Source organism: Ranitomeya imitator, chromosome 8 (assembly GCF_032444005.1).
Source record: "Ranitomeya imitator isolate aRanImi1 chromosome 8, aRanImi1.pri, whole genome shotgun sequence".
In the NCBI taxonomy this organism is placed as follows: domain Eukaryota; kingdom Metazoa; phylum Chordata; class Amphibia; order Anura; family Dendrobatidae; genus Ranitomeya; species Ranitomeya imitator.
In genome coordinates this window covers 97,376,157-97,398,405 of record NC_091289.1, presented here as the reverse complement: position 1 = coordinate 97,398,405, position 22,249 = coordinate 97,376,157, and the positions used below count along the sequence as shown (strand labels likewise).

At 43.8% G+C, this 22,249-nt stretch overlaps 1 protein-coding gene across 3 annotated transcripts in view; it reads left to right on the top strand.

Annotated features, from left to right (window-relative positions):
- Positions 1-22,249, top strand: part of HSD17B7 (hydroxysteroid 17-beta dehydrogenase 7) — a 169,439-nt gene that overhangs the window by 5,192 nt on the left and 141,998 nt on the right. For all 3 annotated transcript variants that reach the window (XM_069737193.1, XM_069737194.1, XM_069737196.1), the window contains exons 2-3: positions 2,813-3,016; positions 19,198-19,290. In XM_069737193.1, the coding sequence (XP_069593294.1) occupies positions 2,813-3,016; positions 19,198-19,290 (297 nt within the window). The remainder of the gene's footprint in view (positions 1-2,812; positions 3,017-19,197; positions 19,291-22,249) is intronic.

Here is a 22,249-nt window from a genome sequence, read left to right as displayed (position 1 = left end):
GGGGTTCAGAGTGTGAGTTCCTGTATAGCCTGTCTGTTGGAATGTCCTGGGATGGACTGGATTATTGGAAGCACACGGTGAGGCCATGGACTGAAGGCCTGTGTGTTGGACGTGCCTGGTTCTGGACTTCCTGAATAGCGCACGCAGAGGCCGTATCTGCAGAGCCTGTGATGGCTACTGTGTTGGGGAAGCAACAGTTCCTACTGCAGGTCTGGACTATCTGAGGTGCCCTGGTTTATAAGGACAGTGACCCCAGTGAGGCAGCTTTCCCCTGGGAGCTAGCACAGGAGTCAGTGTGTGGAGCAGGAGCTCCTGTAAGGTAACTCCAGATAAAGGGAGTAATGGGCAGAGACATATCTGCCATTGGAACAGACTGTCGGTGGTTAATGTGTTCCGTTGATGTAAATAATGAACTGTTCGTGGTGCGGTTTATGAAGTTTAATAAACCGGATAGACTGTTTATGTGGAAAAACCGTGCCTGAGTGCTTTAATCCCTTGCCAAGCGAGTGTCCCCAACCCACTCGAGTAGTGTTATCTCACAATATGTTTAGGTTCACACTGACCTTTTTTTTTTTTTTTTTTTTTTTTTCTAGCTGCACTTATTCTGGTTACAAAGAATGACTTAAATTCAACAACTATATTGAAATCATCTGTGTGCGTGCTGGACATGAGTGTTACTCACACAGCTGAAATTTCCGCTCTGAACATAGCCTCTGTATGGACTTCCTCTTTGTAGCTATTTAATGTCTATTTGTGTCTGTTCAGTGAGACCATGATTAAGGCCTTGTCACAGGCCGAAACATGTTGGTTCTAGATGTCCACTGGCTCATCTGACTGCATGTAACTGTACTCTTTTTTTTTTTTTATATTTTTCAACTATTCTTCAATAAAATGGAAGTTTTATAATATAAGACCTTTTGAAGGTGCAACGAATTCTTAATCGCCGGGTCATGCACATTTTCCTGTAGAATTATGTTCCATGTTGTGCAGATGCGAGAATGTGTGTATCATTGGCCGATAGATGAGGCGTTCGTGTTGCCAGCACATCACTTTGTGGTTTGTGCATAGTATGCGCAGTATGAAATGTTATCACGTGAACTCCCAATCTATGGCCCTGAGCACATACTGGCACGTGTGCAAAGTCCTTGTAAGACCGAGATCACACATGCGAGAAACACGGCCGAGTCTCGCATGTTAATTCCCGGCACTGCCGTTGGCACTCAGGAGCGGAGTGTGCGGCCGCATAGCAATACATGCAGCCGCACGCTCCGCTCCCGAATGCCGGCGGCAGTGCCGGGTATTAAGTGCCTTACATGCCAGCTGGCTCTATAACTCGGATCAGTGAAATGCAAGGAAACATCACCTTGCGCTCTGACCAATGCTATTCAATGAGACTGCTCATCTGCAAGTTTTTCCTCAGCTCTAATCAAACTGAGCAAAGAAAATTGCATCCTGCAGGTGGATATGAGAATCACAATCACCACTGTAGGTCAATGGGTGCAAGAAAAAATCGGAAGGCACACAGACATTGCTTGTGGTTCTAGTGTGATTTTTACACACACGTCTCAAAGGAAACCCGAAATGTATCCGCCAAATACAGTGAGTTCACAGCTAGAACCGTTAGAATAGATAGGATAAATGTCCTGTAGATATTTAATGTCACAATCCCCCTACGTATAATAAACGAACACCCTTTAGTGGCTTTCATGTGGCAGTAATGGGGGTGTCTGATGGCTGCCTCTCCATTACTAACACCAGGGCTTGATGCCAGCTGACATCAACCCCATAAACCATTACCCTGATTGCACCCGAGTAATCTAGAAGAACCAATCCAAGTGCCAAAATTGGCACATCTAATGTGATGTGCCAATTCTGGGTCGGCTGCAGACTGGTATTTTTAGGCTGGGAAGGACCCAATAGCCAGGGACCTTCCTAGCCTGATAAGCCCACAGCTGTCTGCTTTACCTGGGCTGTTTCTCAAAAATGGGTGGTCACTAAAGGCCTAAAGTTTATTATATGTAGGAGGCTTGGGAAATTATGTCTACAGGACATCTAGCTATTCTGTCTGTCTGTATTTATCTCTATATAAGATTGCTTTATAAGTTTTGTAAACTGTCTTTAAGTGACAGAGATTACAGTATGTAAAAGATGATAAAAATGCATTGCATACCCATGTCATACGAATGCTAGGTGAGAAAAATTGCATTGTACTTGCATGACACTAGTCCTACTTTTCTGGATCTACATCATAGCTATTTTTTATGTTTGTGTGACTGCAGCCTACACAGAGTATCACTGTGGCTATAGCCAGGATGATTCTTGCAGTAACCCCTTCCAAGGAGAACTAATTTAGGTTGAGATACAACGATCTCCAGATCTGCCATTATTTCTCTAAAATAAATACGATGCATTGGAGATAAGAAAATAACACACAGCCAGTGTCTGTCCATGTACAATTCTTGTATGAATCTCAGACGCACAGTCACAAGTCTTTATTATAACCACAAAGATAATGAGAAGTGGGAATGGCTTCTTACATTACCTAAGAAAAAAAATATTTGTGTTGTAAATTATTAGTACAGACGCCTCTATATGAGATATAATGCCCTGTGTTATTGTTTTATTAATAACACTTATAAAGCTAATACTAAAATACTAAATTGTCAGATATATAGGTACATTGTATTGTCTAATAAATAATAAGCAAAGTATAAATATTTGCCGTATCATGAAATACTCCAGTATGATTGCTACCATTTTGAGGGCAGTGGTTTTCCTGGCACAGTATCATGTTTTGTGTTCTGTATTTCAGTGGCATTGGTTTGTCTCTGTGTGAGCGACTTCTTTCTCAACATGACCAGATCCGCTTGTGCTTGGCCTGTCGAAATATACAGAGAGCAGAAGTTGCACATTCTGCCCTTTTATCTTCTCACCCGTCAGCGGATATCAGCATCGTGCAAGTCGATTTTGGTAGCATAAAGTCAGTGTTAAAAGGAGCAAAGATGCTTAAAGAAAGGCAAGTATAAAAAGCATGGGTGTGTATGTTTTTTCCTATAGGAGCGATGTGCATATTACATTTACTCTCATCTTTAGCCCCTTCCTGACATCCACTGTATGGTACAAGTTGGGTTCTGAGCCCACATCACACCTGGGCAGACTTCTGCCGTGTTACATGGCCGGCATCCGCCTCTAATTGCAGTAAATCACCTAATGCTGCTCAGTATCTGACAAGCAATTGGTCCTTGTTGCTCATCATTCCAGGAGCCCAGTGGCCTTTTTCCTGCAGAAGGCCCTCATGGCTGCCAATTTGGTACTCCTGTGGAGCCTTAAAATGTGTAAAAACATGTTTAAAATGAACTTAATTTTGAGTCGTCTCTTTAAATACCCATTAAAAATAATGGTCCCGATTCCTCAAGGCTGGTGTTATTCACGTCAGTCTTGATGTGGGGGGGTGTTGGAGTCAGAAGCTCCTGATTCATTAAGAGGCGCACACCTCTTAATGAATCAGGAGCATCTGAGACGTGGCGTGCACCTAACCACAAATCCCACTTCTGTCAATGACTGGAGTAAGATTTCTGGTGTACGGCACCTCTCAGCTCGTCATGACCCCATCCTGCCCCCCACTCCACCCAGCAAAGGTGAGTGAAACTGGCAATTCCATGTTGCACAAAATTTTTTTGACTTTTCAAAGCAATTTTTATCAGAATTCTGGCATAATTACTTTGATGAACTGGGATCAAAGACAAAAAAAAACCACATTCAGCACTATCGCATCTGTGAAACTTTTGAATTATCACTTTTTCAGTCGCTGCATCTTTGCAAGGAAGAATCTGTAAAAAGTGGTTGAGACATTGCATGCAAAACAAAAGTGTATGAATAAAAAGGTGAGCTTGGAACACTGGAAGGGAGCCCTAAGGCCGGAGTCACACCGGCGTATAAGATCGGATGCGATGGGAGCTGAGTGTCAGTGCTCTGTGCTCCGATCGTCTCCCATGAGAGAATCCCAGCACAGGTGCCGAGTAGTTTCTCCATCTCCTCTGCTGCCAGCGTCTGCGGGAATCACACAGCACTCTGAAGCATCGCATTGCACTCGGATGTCACACGCGCCCATAGGCTTGTATGGGTACATATTATCCAATTATCGCAGCATCCTACGATTTTTCTCACTCCGATTCGGCATACGAAAACAATTGCAAGTGTGCTCTGTCCCATAGTATAACACTGGGTCGAGTGCATTTTTCTTTTTCAAATCTGAACGCTCCTATCAGCCCTAACACAGGGCCATCAATGGAAAAATAAAGTGTGTGTGTGTGTGTGTCTCTCCCTCTCTCCCCCTCTCCCTCCAATTTTCCATATCTTTTGGACAGACACACTTTTAAAGAAAAACAGCTGCTAAAAAGTGTGTGTCTCTTATAGTCTGGAGGCAGCTTCCTGTGATGGAGGAGAACGTTGACACAGCATCCTTCCTGATAACAGAAGTGCCCCACACTGATCTTCCTGACTGGTGCAGAACAGGAGAGAAGCTGCAGGAGCTGAGCAGCTGACGGGACCTTCTACCAGAATAACTAAAGGACTGCTTGGGTAATTTGACTGATCACATGACCTGAAAGGTCCTTGAGTTAATGGAGTATAAGGTCCTTCGACTGCTCAGCTCGCGCAGCTTCCTTTCACATCTCATCAGGAACAGCAAGATGTGGTAATGTGTAATGTACATGTCATAGAGCTGTATGTGTGTGTGTGTACAAATGTGCATGTAGCAGAGGGGAGTGTTTGTAAATGTACATGTTACAGAGCTTTGTGTGTGGAAATATGCATGTAGCAGAGCTTTGTGTGTTTGTAAATATACATGTAGTGTGCATGTAGCAGAGCTGTGTGTTTCTAATACACACTGTAGAGAAACGCTAAAGCTACATTCCCGTAATGAGGTTTTGATGCGTTTTTGACGCTGCATATTTTTGCTTCGTCAAAAAGCAGCGTCTATGGATATGTGCCCACAATCAGGAACGTGGATGAGATTTATAGAAATCTCATTCCCACTGTGCTTTTTTACTTTGCATAAACTCAGCTGCGGCACATGTTTCAAATCCACAGCAAGCCCATTTCTCTTGCGAATACTGAATTTTATGTGCAGACTTTCCCCATAAATTTGCATTAAGTGTGGAAGTTTCGCAGGTAAAGAAACGTACATGTGTTTTTAGTTCCTTTCCTCAGCTGATCATCAAAAACACATGTAATTCGCACCTTGGGATATCAATACAGTTTTGTCAAAACCAAATGCCAAGTAGTCTAAAAAAACAAAGCAGCTTCATTTAAATTGAGTGCAGTCACCTGTGTCCTTTTGAAAATCTGGCAATTCATGCGCCACGTACAGTAAAATCTCACTGACAGGTTAGAATAGCATAGATATATACACATAGAATACATAGATATATAGATGTCAGTGAAATATTTTACATAGATCAATAGAAGAAAAACAATTCAGTGTAAAATCACAGCAGGAGCCGACAGGATAGAAGAGATGGATTACATACAGTAAACAGATATATAGATGTGCAAATTACTGTACATGTATTTAATTAATAAAAGATTTTTTTTTCTGAAAAAAATGGCGTGGGCACCCGCACAATTTTCGTAGTGTCAGATGTTTATAGACTGGGAAGGGGGTAATACCCATTGAGCTTCCCAGGTTATTAATATCAGCTCCCAGCTGTATACTCACCATTTACTGGAAACAAACCCAAACACCAGTATTATGGATGCACCAGGGAGACCAAACTGGATTATAAAATATCTTTATTAACTAATAGTAGCAATACAGAAACATAATTCATATAAGTGCCACCAATGGGCATGTGCAAGGTAATGATTCCCCTTTAAGGCCAGTCTCACACGTCCAGATAATTCCGGTACCGGAGAAATTGGTACCGGAGTTATCCGTGTCCGTGTGCTCACATGGCACATCAGTGTGGCACATCAGTATGGCAGAGGTGCGGCAGCCGTGTGCCGACTGAGGACCACACGGACCGTGCAGGAGACAGCGCTACAGTTAAGCGCTGTCCCCTGCTTTTGGTGCTGAACCCCGCATTCATTCCTTCTCCCCAGCAGCGTTCGCTGGAGAGAAGGAACGAAAAATCAAGGTTTTTTTTTTTGTTAAAAATAAAGTTTGGGGGTCATCTAATGCCTCCCACCCCTCCCCACCCCCCTTATGCCCGCCCCCTAGCAGAGAAATACTCACCCAGCTCCCGCGATGCCTCCTCTCAGCGCCGGCAGCTTGTTCCTGTAGTGAGCGGTCACGTGGTACCGCTCATTACAGTTATGAATATGCGACTCCACCTCCCATAGGGGTGGAGCCGCATATTCATCACTGTAATGAGTGGTACAACGTGACGCTCACACAGGACAAGCTCCGGCGCTGAGAGAAGGCATCGCGGGAGCTGGGTGAGTATTTCTCGGCGGGCGCAAGGGGGTTGGGAAGGGTGGGAGATGACCCCAAACTTTAATTTAAACATAAAAAAAAAAACTTGATCTTTCATCCCTTCTCTCCTGCGAGCGCTGCTTTCAGCCGAGCAGGACAGAAGGGATGAATGGCGGCTTCAGCACCACACACAGGGGACAGCATTTACTGTAGCGCTGTTCCATGTGGTCCTCAGGCGGCACACGGACAGCATCTGTGTGCGGTACGTGTTTACACAGACCCATTGAGTTTAATGGGTCCGTGTGCTCCCACGAACACTGACATATCTCCCTGTTTTGCAAACGGACATACGGTCTCATGAAAACACGCTGACATGTGCAGAGACACATTTATTTTAATGTGTCTACGCGAGGAAACTGTCACCACACGTACCGGAGCCACTGACGTGTGAAACCGGCCTAAGGAATATAGGCAATTCCCTGAAATTCGTGTGTCATTGTGCCAGAAAAAAGTTTAAAAAAAAATATATATAAAAAATATACAAAACCAATATATAAACAACGTAAATAGCAATGGGTGGAGGTCACACACAAAAAAAGCCGTGCAAAATTGCAGCAAGTAATATAAAGTGCTTAAGTGTGGAAATAGATTCAGGGAGGAATCCTCACATATGTAAAGGGAAATCCCTGAGAGCTGTGTGAAATCCCTGAGAGCTGTGCAAAGCTGCAGAATCACAAAGTGCAATGTGCTGAAAAAGTGACTCAGGAAAAAATTTTTAGGGGAAGATACTATTAGAGCATTACCTTAGGGTGCCTCTCTGTCCTGTAAACGCACACACTTTTATAGTTTTATATTGTTCCTAGGTGATTCAACTGGATCTCTCAGCCTTTACTGGCTATTAAAGTGGGGGACCCTAAAAAAAAGATGTAGGGTCCCCCTATAATTAATAACCAGCAAAGGCTACGCAGACAGCTGGGGGCTGATATTAATAGCCTAGGAAGGTGCCATGGATACTCCCCCCCCCCCCCCCCCCAGGCTAAAAACATCAGCTCTCAGCCACCCCAGCAAAGGCACATATCTAAGATGCGCCAATTCTGGCACTTAGGTTCGCTCTTCCCACTTGCTGTGTAGCAATGGCAAGTGGAGGGGTGACAGTTGGGGGAGGGGTTGATGTCACCTTTGTATTGTCAGGTGATCTCCAGCCCTGAGGTTAGTAAGGGAGAGGCGCCATTATTAACTCCATATTCGCATTGTAAGAAAACACACGCACCCAGAAAAGTCCTTTAATTGAAAGAATGACACAGAAAATACAGCCACAAAATATGCAAGGCAGGGACTCTAGCATGTTACTCGACCACCGACATGCTCGAGAACCCAATACAAACTGGAGTAGTGAGCACTTTTGCTCAACACTAAAGACAGCATAGTCAATCTGACGACCTAATGTTATCAAATTCTGTGTTGTACCTGTGGATTCAAAATGCTCATTATACAGTCATGGCCAAAAGTATTGACACCCCTGCAATTCTGTCAGATAATACTAATTTTCTTCCTGAAAATGATTGCAAACACAAATTATTTGGTATTATTATCTTCATTTAATTTGTCTTAAATGAAAAAACACAAAAAGAATTGTCCTAAAGCCAAATTGGATATAATTCCACACCAAACATAAAAAAGGGGGTAGACAAAAGTATTGGCACTGTTCGAAAAATCATGTGATGCTTCTCTAATTTGTGTAATTAACAGCATCTGTAACTTACCTGTAGCACCTAACAGGTGTTGGCAATAACTAAATCACATTTGTAGCCAGATGACATGGATTAAAGTTGACTCGTCCTTTGTCCTTGTGTGTACCACATTGAGCATGGAGAAAAGAAAGATGACCAAAGAACTGTCTGAGGACTTGAGAAACCAAATTGTGAGGAAGCATGAGCAATTTCAAGGCTACAAGTCCATCTCCAAAGACCTGAATGTTCCTGTGTCTACCGTGTGCAGTGTCATCAAGAAGTTTAACCCCTTCCCGACCCATGACGCCACGTAGGCGTCATGAAAGTCGGTGCCATTCCGACCCATGACGCCTATGCGGCGTCATGGAAAGATCGCGTCCCTGCAGATCGGGTGAAAGGGTTAACTCCCATTTCACCCGATCTGCAGGGACAGGGGGAGTGGTAGTTTAGCCCAGGGGGGGTGGCTTCACCCCCTCGTGGCTACGATCGCTCTGATTGGCTGTTGAAAGTGAAACTGCCAATCAGAGCGATTTGTAATATTTCACCCATTATAACGGGTGAAATATTACAATCCAGCCATGGCCGATGCTGCAATATCATCGGCCATGGCTGGAAATACTAGTGTGCCCCCACCCCACCCCTCCGATCGCCCCCCCACCCCCCCGATCTGGCCGGTACACTGCTCCGGCTCCCCTCCGCCCTGTGCTCCGCTCCCCCCCGTGCTCGTGTCCGCTCCCCCCGTGCTCCAATCACCCCCCCAGTGCTCCAATCACCCCCCCTGCACTCCGATCCACCCCCCCCCGTGCTCCGTTCCACCCCCCCGTGCTCCATTCCAGCCCCCCGTGCTCCATTCCAGCCCCCCCCGTGCTCCGTTCCACGCCCCCGTGCTCCGTTCCACCCCCCCGTGCTCCGTTCCACCCCCCCGTGCTCCATTCCAGCCCCCCCGTGCTCCGTTCCACGCCCCCCGCGCTCCGTTCCACCCCTCCCGCGCTCCGATTCCCCCCCCCCCCCGTGCTCCAATCCCCCCCCCGTGGTCCCCCCCCACCCTATCATACTTACCGATCCAGCCGTGGTCCGTCTTCTCCCGGGCGCCACCATCTTCCAAAATGGCGGGCGCATGCGCAGTGCGCCCGCCGAATCTGCCGGCCGGCAGATTCGTTCCAAAGTGCATTTTGATCACTGAGATATAATCTATCTCAGTGATCAAAATAAAAAAAATAATAAATGACCCCCCCCCCCCTTTGTCACCCCCATAGGTAGGGACAATAAAAAAATAAAGAAATTTTTTTTTTTCCACTAATGTTAGAATAGGGTTAGGGTTAGGGTTAGGGGTAGGGTTAGGGCTAGGGTTAGGGCTAGGGTTAGGGTTAGGAATGTGCACACGTATTCTGGTCCTCTGCGGATTTTTCCGCTGCGGATTTGATAAATCCGCAGTGCTAAACCGCTGCGGATTTATGGCGGATTTACCGCGTTTTTTTCTGCGCATTTCACTGCGGTTTTACAATTGCGATTTTCTATTGGAGCAGTTGTAAAACCGCTGCGGAATCCGCACAAAGAAGTGACATGCTGCGGAATGTAAACCGCTGCGTTTCCGTGCAGTTTTTCCGCAGCATGTGTACAGCGATTTTTGTTTCCCATAGGTTTACATTGAACTGTACACTCATGGGAAACTGCTGCGGATCCGCAGTGTTTTCCGCAGCGTGTGCACATACCTTTAGAATTAGGCTATGTGCACACGGTGCGGATTTGGCTGCGGATTCGCAGCAGTGTTCCATCAGGTTTACAGTACCATGTAAACATATGAAAAACCAAATCCGCTGTGCCCATGGTGCGGAAAATACCGCGCGGGAACGCTGCGTTGTATTTTCCGCAGCATGTCAATTCTTTGTGCGGATTCCGCAGCGTTTTACACCTGTTCCTCAATAGGAATCCGCAGGTGAAATCCGCACAAAAAACACTGGAAATCCGCGGAAAATCCGCAGGTAAAACACAGTGCCTTTTACCTGCAGATTTTTCAAAAATGGTGCGGAAATATCTCACACGAATCCGCAACGTGGGCACATAGCCTTAGGGTTAGGGTTGGAATTAGGGTTGTGGTTAGGGTTAGGGGTGTGTTGGGGTTAGTGTTGTGGTTAGGGGTGTGTTGGGGTTAGGGTTGTGATTAGGATTATGGCTACAGTTGGGATTAGGGTTAGGGGTGTGTTGGGGTTAGTGTTGGAGTTAGAATTGAGGGGTTACCACTGTTTAGGCACATCAGGGGTCTCCAAACGCAACATGGCGCCACCATTGATTCCAGCCAATCTCGTATTCAAAAAGTCAAATGGTGCTCCCTCACTTCCGAGCCCTGACGTGTGCCCAAACAGTGGTTTACCCCCACATATGGGGTACCAGCATACTCAGGACAAACTGCGCAACAATTACTGGGGTCCAATTTCTCCTGTTACCCTTGTGAATCTAAAAAAATGCTTGCTAAAACATAATTTTTGAGGAAAGAAAAATGATTTTTTATTTTCACGGCTCTGCGTTGTAAACGTCTGTGAAGCACTTGGGGGTTCAAAGTGCTCACCACATATCTAGATAAGTTCCTTGGGGGGTCTAGTTTCTAAAATGGGGTCACTTGTGGGGGGTTTCTACTGTTTAGGCACACCAGGGGCTCTGCAAACGCAACATGACACCCGCAGACCATTCCATCAAAGTCTGCATTTCAAAAGTCACTACTTCCCTTCTGAGCCCCGACGTGTGCCCAAACAGTGGTTTACCCCCACATATGGGGTATCAGCGTACTCAGGAGAAACTGGACAACAACTTTTGGGGTCCAATTTCTCCTGTAACCCTTGGGAAAATAAAAAATTCTGGGCTAAATAATTATTTTTGAGGAAATAAAACGTATTTATTATTTTCACGGCTCTGCATTATAAACTTCTATGAAGCACTTGGGGGTTCAAAGTGCTCACCACACATCTAGATAAGTTCCTTTCAGGGTCTAGTTTCCAAAATGGGGTCACTTGTGGGGGGTTTCTACTGTTTAGGCACATCAGGGGCTCTGCAAACGCAACGTGACGCCCGCAGAGCATTCCATCAAAGTCTGCATTTCAAAACGTCACTACTTCAATTCCAAGCCCCGGCATGTGCCCAAACAGTAGTTTACCCCCACATATGGGGTATCAGCGTACTCAGGAGAAACTGGACAACAACTTTTGGGGTCAAATTTCTCCTGTTACCCTTGGGAAAATAAAAAATTGCAGGCTAAAAGATCATTTTTGAGAAAATAATTTTTTTTTTTATTTTCATGGCTCTGCGTTATAAACTTCTGTGAAGCACTTGGGGGTTCAAAGTCCTCACCACACATCTAGATTAGTTCCTTTGGGGGTCTAGTTTCTAAAATGGTGTCATTTCTGGGGGATCTCCAATGTTTAGGCACACAGGGGCTCTCCAAACGTGACATGGTGTCCGCTAATGATTGGAGCTAATTTTTCATTTAAAAAGCCAAATGGCGTGCCATCCCTTCCGAGCCCTGCCGTGCGCCCAAACAGTGGTTTACCCCCACATATGGGGTATCAGCGTACTCAGGACAAACTGGACAACAATATTTGGGGTCCAATTTCTCCTATTATCCTTGGCAAAATAGGAAATTCCAGGCTAAAAAATCATTTTTGAGGAAAGAAAAATTATTTTTTATTTTCATGGCTCTGCGTTATAAACTTCTGTGAAGCACCTGGGGGTTTAAAGTGCTCAATATGCATCTAGATAAGTTCCTTGGGGGGTCTAGTTTCCAAAATGGGGTCACTTGTGCGGGAGCTCCAATGTTTAGGCACACAGGGGCTCTCCAAACGCGACATGGTGTCCGCTAACAATTGGAGCTAATTTTCCATTCAAAAAGTCAAATGGCGCGCCTTCTCTTCCGAGCCCTGCCGAGTGCCCAAACAGTGGTTTACCCCCACATATGAGGTATCGGCGTACTCGGGAGAAATTGCCCAACAAATTTTATGATCCATTTTATCCTACTGCCCATGTGAAAATGAAAAAATTGAGGCGAAAAGAATTTTTTTGTGAAAAAAAATTACTTTTTCATTTTTACAGATCAATTTGTGAAGCACCTGAGGGTTTAAAGTGCTCACTAGGCATCTAAATTAGTTCCTTGGGGGGTCTAGTTTCCAAAATGGGGTCACTTGTGGGGGAGCGCCAATGTTTAGGCACACAGGAGCTATCCAAACGCGACATGGTGTCCGCTAACGATGGAAATAAGTTTTCATTCGAAAAGTCAAATGGCGCTCCTTCCCTTCCGAGCCTTACCATGTGCCCAAACAGTGGTTTACCTCCACATGTGAGGTATTGGTGTACTCAGGAGAAATTGCCCAACACATTTTAGGATCCGTTTTATCCTGTTGCCCATGTGAAAATGAAAAAATTGAGGCTAAAAGAATTTTTTTGTGAAAAAAAAGTACTTTTTCATTTTTACGGATCAATTTGTGAAGCACCTGGGGGTTCAAAGTGCTCACTATGCATCTAGATAAGTTCCTTGGGGCGTCTAGTTTCCAAAATGGGGTCACTTGTGGGGGAGCTCCAATTTTTAGGCACACGGGGGCTCTCCAAACGTGACATGGTGTCCGCTAAAGAGTGGAGCCAATTTTTGATTCAAAAAGTCAAATGGCGCTCCTTCCCTTCCAAGCCCTGCCGTGCGCCAAAACAGTGGTTTACCCCCACATATGAGGTATCAGCGTACTCAGGACAAATTGGACAACAACTTTCGTGGTTCAGTTAATCCTTTTACCATTGGGAAAATAAAAAAATTGTTGCTAAAAGATAATTTTTGTGACTAAAAAGTTAAATGTTCATTTTTTCCTTCCATGTTGCTTCTGCTGCTGTGAAGCACCTGAAGGGTTAATAAACTTCTTGAATGTGGTTTTGAGTACCTTGAGGGGTGCAGTTTTTAGAATGGTGTCACTTTTGGGTATTTTCAGCCATATAGACCCCTCAAACTGACTTCAAATGTGAGGTGGTCCCTAAAAAAAATGGTTTTGTAAATTTCGTTGTAAAAATGACAAATCGCTGGTCGAATTTTAACCCTTATAACTTCCTAACAAAAAAAAATTTTGTTTCCAAAATTGTGCTGATGTAAAGTAAACATGTGGGAAATGTTATTTGTTAACTATTTTGTGTCACATATCTCTCTGGTTTAACAGAATAAAAATTCAAAATGTGAAAATTGCGAAATTTTCAAAATTTTCGCCAAATTTCCGTGTTTATCACAAATAAATGCAGAATTTATTGACCTAAATTTACCACTAACATGAAGCCCAATATGTCACGAAAAAACAATCTCAGAACCGCTAGGATCCGTTGAAGCGTTCCTGAGTTATTACCTCATAAAGGGACACTGGTCAGAATTGCAAAAAACGGCAAGGTCTTTAAGGTCAAAATAGGCTGCGTCTTGAAGGGGTTAAAGCCCATGGCAGTGTGGCTAACCTCCCTAGATGTGGACAGAAAATAAAAATTGACAAGAGATTTCAACGCAAGATTGTGCGGATGTTGGATAAAGAATCTCGACTAACATCCAAACAAGTTCAAGCTGCCCTGCAGTCCGAGGGTACAACAGTGTCAACCCGTACTATCCGTCGAAATCTGACTGAAAAGGGACTGTATGATAGAAGACCCAGGAAGACCGCACTTCTTACCCCGAGACATAAAAAAGCAGGCTGGAGTTTGCCAGAACTTACCTGAAAAAGCCTAAAACGTTTTGGAAGAATGTTCTCTGGTAATATGAGACAGAAGTAGAGCTTTTTGGGCAAAGGCATCAACATAGTTTACAGGAGAAAAAAAGAGGCATTCAAAGAAAAGAACACGGTCCCTACAGTCAAACATGGCGGAGGTTCCCTGATGTTTTGGGGTTGCTTTGCTGCCTCTGGCACTGGACTGCTTGACCGTGTTCATGGCATTATGAAGTCTGAAGACTACCAACAAATTTTGTAGCATAATGTAGGGCCCAGTGTGAGAAAGCTGGGTCTCCCTCAGGGGTCATGGGTCTTCCAGCAGGACAATGACCCAAAACACACTTCAAAAAGCACTAGAAAATGGTTTGAGAGAAAGCACTGGAGACTTCTAAGGTGGCCAGCAATGAGTCCAGACCTGAATCCCATAGAACACCTGTGGAGAGATCTAAAAATGGCAGTTTGGAGAAGGCACCCTTCAAATATCAGGGACCTGGAGCAGTTTGCCAAAGAAGAATGGTCTAAAATTCCAGCAGAGCATTGTAAGAAACTCATTGATGGTTACCGGAAGCGGTTGGTCGCAGTTATTTTGGCTAAAGGTTGTGCAACCAAGTATTAGGCTGAGGGTGCCAATACTTTTGTCTAGCCCATTTTTGGAGTTTTGTGTGAAATGATCAATGTTTTGCTTTTTGCTTCATTCTCTTTTGTGTTTTTTCATTTAAGACCAATTAAATGAAGATAATAATACCAAATAGTTTGTGTTTGCAATCATTTTCAGGAAGAAAATGAGTATTATCTGACAGAATTGCAGGGGTGTTAATACTTTTTGCCATGACTGTACTCTTGGCTGAAATCCTTGACAGGTGTGGTTTCCAAAATTATGTCAATTGTGGGGGATTTACACTGTTTAGGCACATCAGGGGCTCTCCAAATGCGACAAGGCATCCTCTAATTATTCAAGCAAATTTTATATTCAAAAAGTCAAACGGTGCTCCTTCCATTCTGAGCCCTGCCGTGCGCCCAAGCAGTGGTTTTCCCAAACATATGGAAGAAATTGCACAACAATTTAGGGTCCATTTTCTCTTGCTACCGAGTGAAAATAAAGTTTGGGTCCAAAGTAAGTAAAAATGTTATTGTGGGGGGGGGGGGGGAAATAATGTAACTTTTTCCTTCCACGTTGCTTCAGTTCATCTGAAGCAACTGAAGGGTTAATAAACTACTTCAATGTGGTTTTGAGCACCTTGAGTGGCGCAGACTTTAGCATGGTGTCACTTTGGAGTATTTTCTGTCATATAGACCCCTCCTTGTCACTTGAAATTTAATGTGGTCCCTAAAAATAAAAAATGATTTTGTTGAACAAATGAGAAATCGCTGGTCAACTTTTAACCCTTCTAACTTCCTAACAAAAAAAAATTGTTTCCAAAATCGTGCTGATGTAAAGTAGACATGTGGGAAATGTTATTTATTAACTATCTTTTGTGATATGACTCTCTGATTTAAGGGCATTAGAATGAAATGTTTGAAAATTGCGATATTTTCAACAATTTAGCCAAATTCACGTTTTTGTTTGTTTTTTTTTATAAGTAAACGGTAGTCATAATGAAGAAATTTTACCACTAACATAAAGTACAATATTTCACGAAAAAACAGTCTCAGAATCGGTGGGATATGTTGAAGCGTTCCAGAGTTGTAACCACATAAAGTGACAGTGGTCAGAATTGTAAAATTTGGCCTGGCCATTAACCCCTTAATCCCATTTGACGTAATTCCCAGTGACGGGATAGTATGTCATAGCGATCGGTCGCGCTTACGGGGGGAGCATGGCCGGGTGTCAGCTGACTATCGCAGCTGACATCTGACACTGTGCCAGGAGTGGTCATGGACCGCCCCTGGCACATTAACCCCCTAGCACACTAAGGTCAAACATGATCGCAGCGTTCCGGGGGCATAGGGAAGCATCGCGCAGGGAGGGGGCTCCCTGCGGGCTTCCCTGAGACCCTCGGTACAAGGTGATGTGCTCATCTTGTACCGAGTGTCTCCTCCCTACAGGCCACGGATCCAAAATGGCCACGGGGCTGCATCCGGGTCCTGCAGTGAGGTGGCTTACAAGCGCCTGCTCAGAGCAGGCACCGGGAAGCCTCCCTGCTGTGCTGTGTGATTGCTGATCTGACACAGTGCACAGCAAAGTGTCAGATCAGCGATCTGTCACTTTACTGTGATGTCCCCCCCCCTGGGGCAAAGTAAAAGAGTAAAAAAAAATATATTTACCGGTGTAAAAAAAAAAAAAAAAAAATTGTTCCAATAAATACATTCCTATATCTAAATAAAATAAATAAAAGTACACATATTTAGTATCGCTGCGTCTGTAACGAACCGACCTATAAAACTGTCCCACTAGTTAACCCCTTCAGTGAACACCGTAAAAAAAGGCAAAAAACGCTTTATTATCATACCGCCGAACAAAAAGTGGAATAGCTCGCGATCAAAAAGACAGATATAAATAAACATGGTACCGCTGAAAACGTCATCTTGTCCTGCAAAAAACGAGCCGCCATACAGCGTCAGTGAAAAAATAAAAGTTATAGTTCTCAGAATAAAGCGATGCAAAAATAATTCTTTTTTCTATAAAATAGTTTTTATCGTATAAAAGCGCCAAAACATAAAAGATATAAATGAGGTATCGCTGTAATCGTACTGACCTGAAGAATAAAACTGCTTTATCCATTTTACCAAACGCGGAACGGTATAAACGCCACCATCCCCCCCCCCCCCAAATGAAATTCATGAATAGCTGTTTTTTGGTCGTACTGCCTCACAAAAATCGGAATAAAAAGCGATCAAAAAATGTCACGTGCCCGAAAATGTTACCAATAAAAACATCAACTCGTCTCGCAAAAAACAAGACCTCACATGACACTCTGGACCAAATTATGGAAAAATTATAGCTCTCAAAATGTGGTACCGCAAAAAATATTTTTTGCAATAAAAAGCATCTTTTAGTGTGTGACAGCTGCCAATCATACAAATACGCTAAAAAACCCGCTATAAAAGTAAATCAAACCCCCCTTCATGACTCCCTTAGTTAAGGAAAAATTAAAAAAATGTATTTCCATTTTCCCGTTAGGGTTAGGGCTGGGGTTAGGGTTTGGATTATATTTACAGTTGGGATTAGGGTTAGGGTTATGGTTGGGATTAGGGTTAGGGGTGTGTTTGGATTAGGGTTTGTTATAATTGGGGGGTTTCCACTGTTTAGGCACATCAGGGGCTCTCCAAACGCGACATGGCGTCCGATCTCAATTCCAGCCAATTCTGTGTTGAAAAAGTAAAACTGTGCTCCTTCCCTTCCGAGCTCTCCCATGCGCCCAAACAGGGGTTTACCCCAACATATCGGGTATCGGCGTAATCAGGACAACAACTTCTGGGGTCCAATTTCTCTTGTTACCCTTGGGAAAATAAAAATTTGGGGGGCTAAAAAACATTTTTGTAAAAAAAAAAAATATTTTTTATTTTCACAGCTCTGCGTTATTAACTGTAGTGAAACACTTGGAGGTTCAAAGTTCTCACAACACATCTAGATGAGTTCCTTAGGGGTCCAATTTCTAAAATGGTGTCACTTGTGGGGGGTTTCAATGTTTAGGCACATCAGGGGCTCTCCAAATGCAACATGGCGTCACTTGTGGGGGGTTTCTACTGTTTAGGTACATTAGGAGCTCTGCAAACGCAATGTGACGCCTGCAGACCAATCTAAGTCTGCATTCCAAATTGCCCTCCTTCCCTTCCGAGCTCTGCCATGCGTCCAAACGGTGGTTACCCCTTACATATGGGTTATCATATGGGTTGGGGTCCATTTTCTCCAGTTGCCCTTGGTAAAATAAAACAATTTTTTTGGTGAAAAAAATTAAATGTTCATTTTTATTTAAACATTCCAAAAATTCCTGTGAAGCACCAGAAGGGTTAATAAACTTCTTGATTATGGTTTTGAGAACCTTGAGGGGTGCAGTTTTTAGAATGGTGTCACACTTGGTTATTTTCTACCATATAGACCCCTCAAAATGACTTCAAATGTGATGTAGTCCCTTTATAAAAAAAGAGTGTTGTAAAAATGGGAAATTGCTGGTCAACCTTTAACCCTTATAACTCCCTAACAAAAAAAAAAATTGTTTCCAAAATTGTGCTGATGTAAAGTAGACATGTGGGAAATGTTACTTAAGTATTTTGTGTGACATATCTCTGTGATTTAAGGGCATAAAAATTCAAAGTTGGAAAATTGTGAAATTTTCAAAATTGTCGCCAAATTTCTGTTTTTTTTTTTCACAAATAAACGCAGGTAATATTAAAGGGAACCTTTCACCCCGAAAATTGCGGGTGAGGTAAGCCCACCGGCATCAGGGGCTTATCTACAGCATTCTGTAATGCTGTAGATAAGCCCCCGATGTTACCTAAAAGAGGAGAAAAAGACGTTATATTATACTCACCCAGGGGCGGTCCCGCGTCTCAAAGTACTGCTGTGCGCAGGCGCCGGGCCTCTGACCTTTCCGGCGCACTGCAGTACTTTGCTCTGCCCTCAACAGGGCAGAGCAAAGTACGCCTGCGCCGGAGCCGTGGCTGAAGATCAGAAGAGGACGTCTTGTAATGAAGATGGGAGGCGCCGCAGCGGACCAGAGACGCCCGTTTGACCTGACCAGCAGCTCCTGGGTGAGTATAATGTAACGTCTTTTTCTCCTCTTTCAGGTAACATCGGGGGCTTATCTACAGCATTACAGAATGCTGTAGATAAGCCCCTGATGCTGGTGGGCTTACCTCACCCTCGATTTTCGGGGTGACAGGTTCCCTTTAAAGAAATTTTACCACTATCATGAAGTACAATATGTCTCGAGAAAACAATGTCCGAATCACCGGAATCCGTTGAAGCGTTCCAGAGTTATAACCTCATAAAGGAACAGTGGTCAGAATTGAGAATTGGCCCGGTCATTAACGTGCAAACCACCCTCGGGGCTTAAGGGGTTAAGGGTTTAAAATATATGTCTGGCATTTTTGTATTTTACACCAAGGAGATGGTCTTATTTTCTTCTGGTATGTCTCTTCATTTGTTAATTTACTTTTTGTTAGTATGATCAGCTTTTATGAATGATAAAGCTAAAATATCTGAGCAGGTAAGCTGTGGATAATGTACGACTGCTCCGTGGTAATGAGAAGTAAAGCAAATAGATCTAGGTCTCAATATTCATGAAATAGTAAAGTGTATCTTATATTCTGGTAATGTCCGATCATATTGATACATTGGTAAGTTGTAATTAGATACATTCTTGGTTATTGTCTAATGGGTTTGTTTTGTTTTCCGCAGGTATAAACAGATTGACTATTTGTATCTAAACGCTGGTATTATGCCCAATCCTCAGATCAACCTTAAAGCCTTTGTAAAGGGTCTGTTTTCCAGGTAATGTAACTCTGTATTTTCCTTTGTTTATATTGTGCCCACATCTTCAGTAGTACCCCAAGTCATTAAGACTGGCGTTTCGTACACTAGTCTTAATGATGGGAGCGCAGGAATGACATGGGCCAAGTTCATTATAAGGCGCAAGTGAATTTGGTGCATTTTACCAGTGACATGCGCCTCGCCAGAATTGTTACTCCAGTTGGGAACTGGAGTGACATTTCTGGCTTAAGGATTGCTGCCATTTGATGGGCGGTCATAGCAACGCCCTGTCACACCCTGGCTCCTCTCATTTTGGTGGGGCTGCTTGAAAATAACGTGAAACCGCCAAAAGCCTCACATTTTTGATAATCTTCATTTTGCGTAAACATTTTGTGAGAATTCAAAGTGGTTTTACACCAGTTTTAAGGCTTAAATTTTCTATCAGCCCCTAAAATGTATGTACATGTGTCAGCCTGTGTACACAGTGGGACTCAAAGCTTAATTTTTCTAATTTAGCCTATGTTCACACTATATTTTTTGGAGAAGAAGTGCTATAAATCCTCCTCCAACACTTGGAGTTTCTGCTCAGTTTCCGCTCCAAAAGCTTAGCTAAAAGACTCAGCGCCTGAATCTTCAGGGTATGTGCACACGTTGCGGATTCTCTGCAGATCCGCAGCATCTTTTGAGGTGCATAAACGCTGCAGATCTGCAATTAATTTACAGTACAATGTAAATCAATGAGAAAAAAAAAATGCTGTGCACACTTTGCGGAAAATCCGCTGCGGAAACGCTGCGGTTTAAAAGAAGTAGCATGTCACTACTTTTTTGTGAATCTGCAGCGTTTTTGTACCCATTCCATTATAGAAAACCACAGGGGTAAAAAACGCATCAAATCCGCAAGAAAACCGCAGCAAAAACGCACAAAAAACGCTGCGGATCCGCACAAAAAACGCGACAAATCTGCAGGTGCGTTTTCTTCCAGGAGAGGCAGAATCTGCACCAGAAATTCCTAAGGCTAATCCGCAACATGTGCACAGAGCCTCAAAGCTTTTATGTTAGAATTATTTTTAGTCACACATTTTGGCTCCAATAAAACTTTCACCTAGCTCCTATAACGTGGATGGAGCTGTAGTGGGACAGGTGGTATTCGCTACCCCACAAATCTTACTCCAGCACGTAATGGAGTAAGACTTGTGGTGAGCAGCACGGAGACGCACACCACTCTTCAGACGCTCCTGATTCATTAAGGCCTGTGCCCCTTAATGAATCACGAGGCTCAGTCCACTCTCATCAAGACCAACATAAAGATCGCTGGTCCTGATGAATTGGGTCCTCTGTGAACACGTAGTCAGTGTCCTAGAATGAATGACTACCTACCGGTATGCTTGTAGAGTGCCACACACAGGGAGGACATGTAAACTCTTAACATTAACACTGCAATAGCACATAAGAAATAAGTACTGGAATGTGGGGTTTTCTTTACTATTAAATCCTTCAGGGACTTCATTTATAATCAATAATGATGGATAGAAAATGCATATGATCTCAAAAGTGAGTGCAGTATTTTTTTAATCTTGCCTGTTTTATACTTCATATCACTGGGTTAAATGAAAATGCTCTACACCAAATTGATATTGCCAGCCCTATCTATATGCCCCATTGGGACAGGTGCTGCACACTGGGGAAGTCTCTCTATTCATCACGACTGCGTTGAACTTTAGGAGGCTGAGCCATTCCAAGTGAAGTATGGCTGCCAATTTATTTCCTGTGCATTTGTTGCTGCTGGGAAGCTTTGAAAAGAGAAGTGACAACACCTTCAAAGCAAATATTGCTCAACTAAAACTGCATTCATATGATTTTACCTGCAGGAGACAACTCTTCCTGCGTCTTATAATTATTGGAGTAATGGGTAGCACACATATTGGATAAAACATCACTGGCATTGGCCAGCCGAGAAACTGTCGGATGAATGGCCAATTTCATGTGTCTTGTTGCCACAAGTAGCCAACAATCTGTGCTGCCAGCCAGTGGTTAGCACTGCAGCCTTGCAGCGCTGGGGTTCCAGGTTCAAATCCCATCTAGGACAACATCTGTAAGGAGTTTGTATGTTCTCCACATGTTTGCGTGGGTTTCCTCCCTAGAGGTGGGTGAATCCGAAGAGTAAAGTTCAGCATCTGTATCTAACATCTCCAGTTCGGGCAGGAACTATACCAAACACAGACCTCACCAGGAAGTCAGTGTTACTGTTTGGGTTCAAACACCGGGTGTTTGTCACACTGTCATGTGCATGATAGGGCAGAAAACTAAAATCATCACCGCCGGTCAGATAGCTGGGGTTCCCACGCTGTCAAAAGACAAGCGTGAGCCCGCAGCAGTGATCTGAGGTATAAAGTTTACCTCCAGTCACTGGTGTTAGCTTATGGGACTACCACTCCGATCAGCCAATACCTGCTGCCGCTAATAATACTGAAAACAGGAGCTGCTGATAGGAGTTCTCATCAGCCTGCGCTGTAATTAAATTAAAAAGAAGTGTGGGTTCCCTTGTATTTTTGATAACCAACCAGGCAAAACTCTCAGCTTTATACCTCTGATCACAGCTGCGCGCACATGCTGTCTTTTGACCGGCGGTGAGAATTTTACCGCCGACCCATCCTGTACAAATAACTACAGACCAGTCTCCAATCTCCCCTTCATTTCTAAACTCTTGGAGCGCCTAGTCTACTCCCACCTTACCTGTTACCTCTCCACTCATTCCCTCCTAGACCCTTCACAGTCCAGCTTCCACCCCCTACATTCAAGAGAAACTGCACTCAAAGTGACCAATGAACTTCTGACAGCAAAATGAAAAGGTGACCACTCTCTGCTCATTCTTCTCGACCTTGCTGCAGCTTTCGACACTGCTGACCATCGTCTCCTACTCTCTAGGCTCCAGTCACTAGGCATTAAGGACACTGCTTCCTATATCTCTGACTGCTCCTTC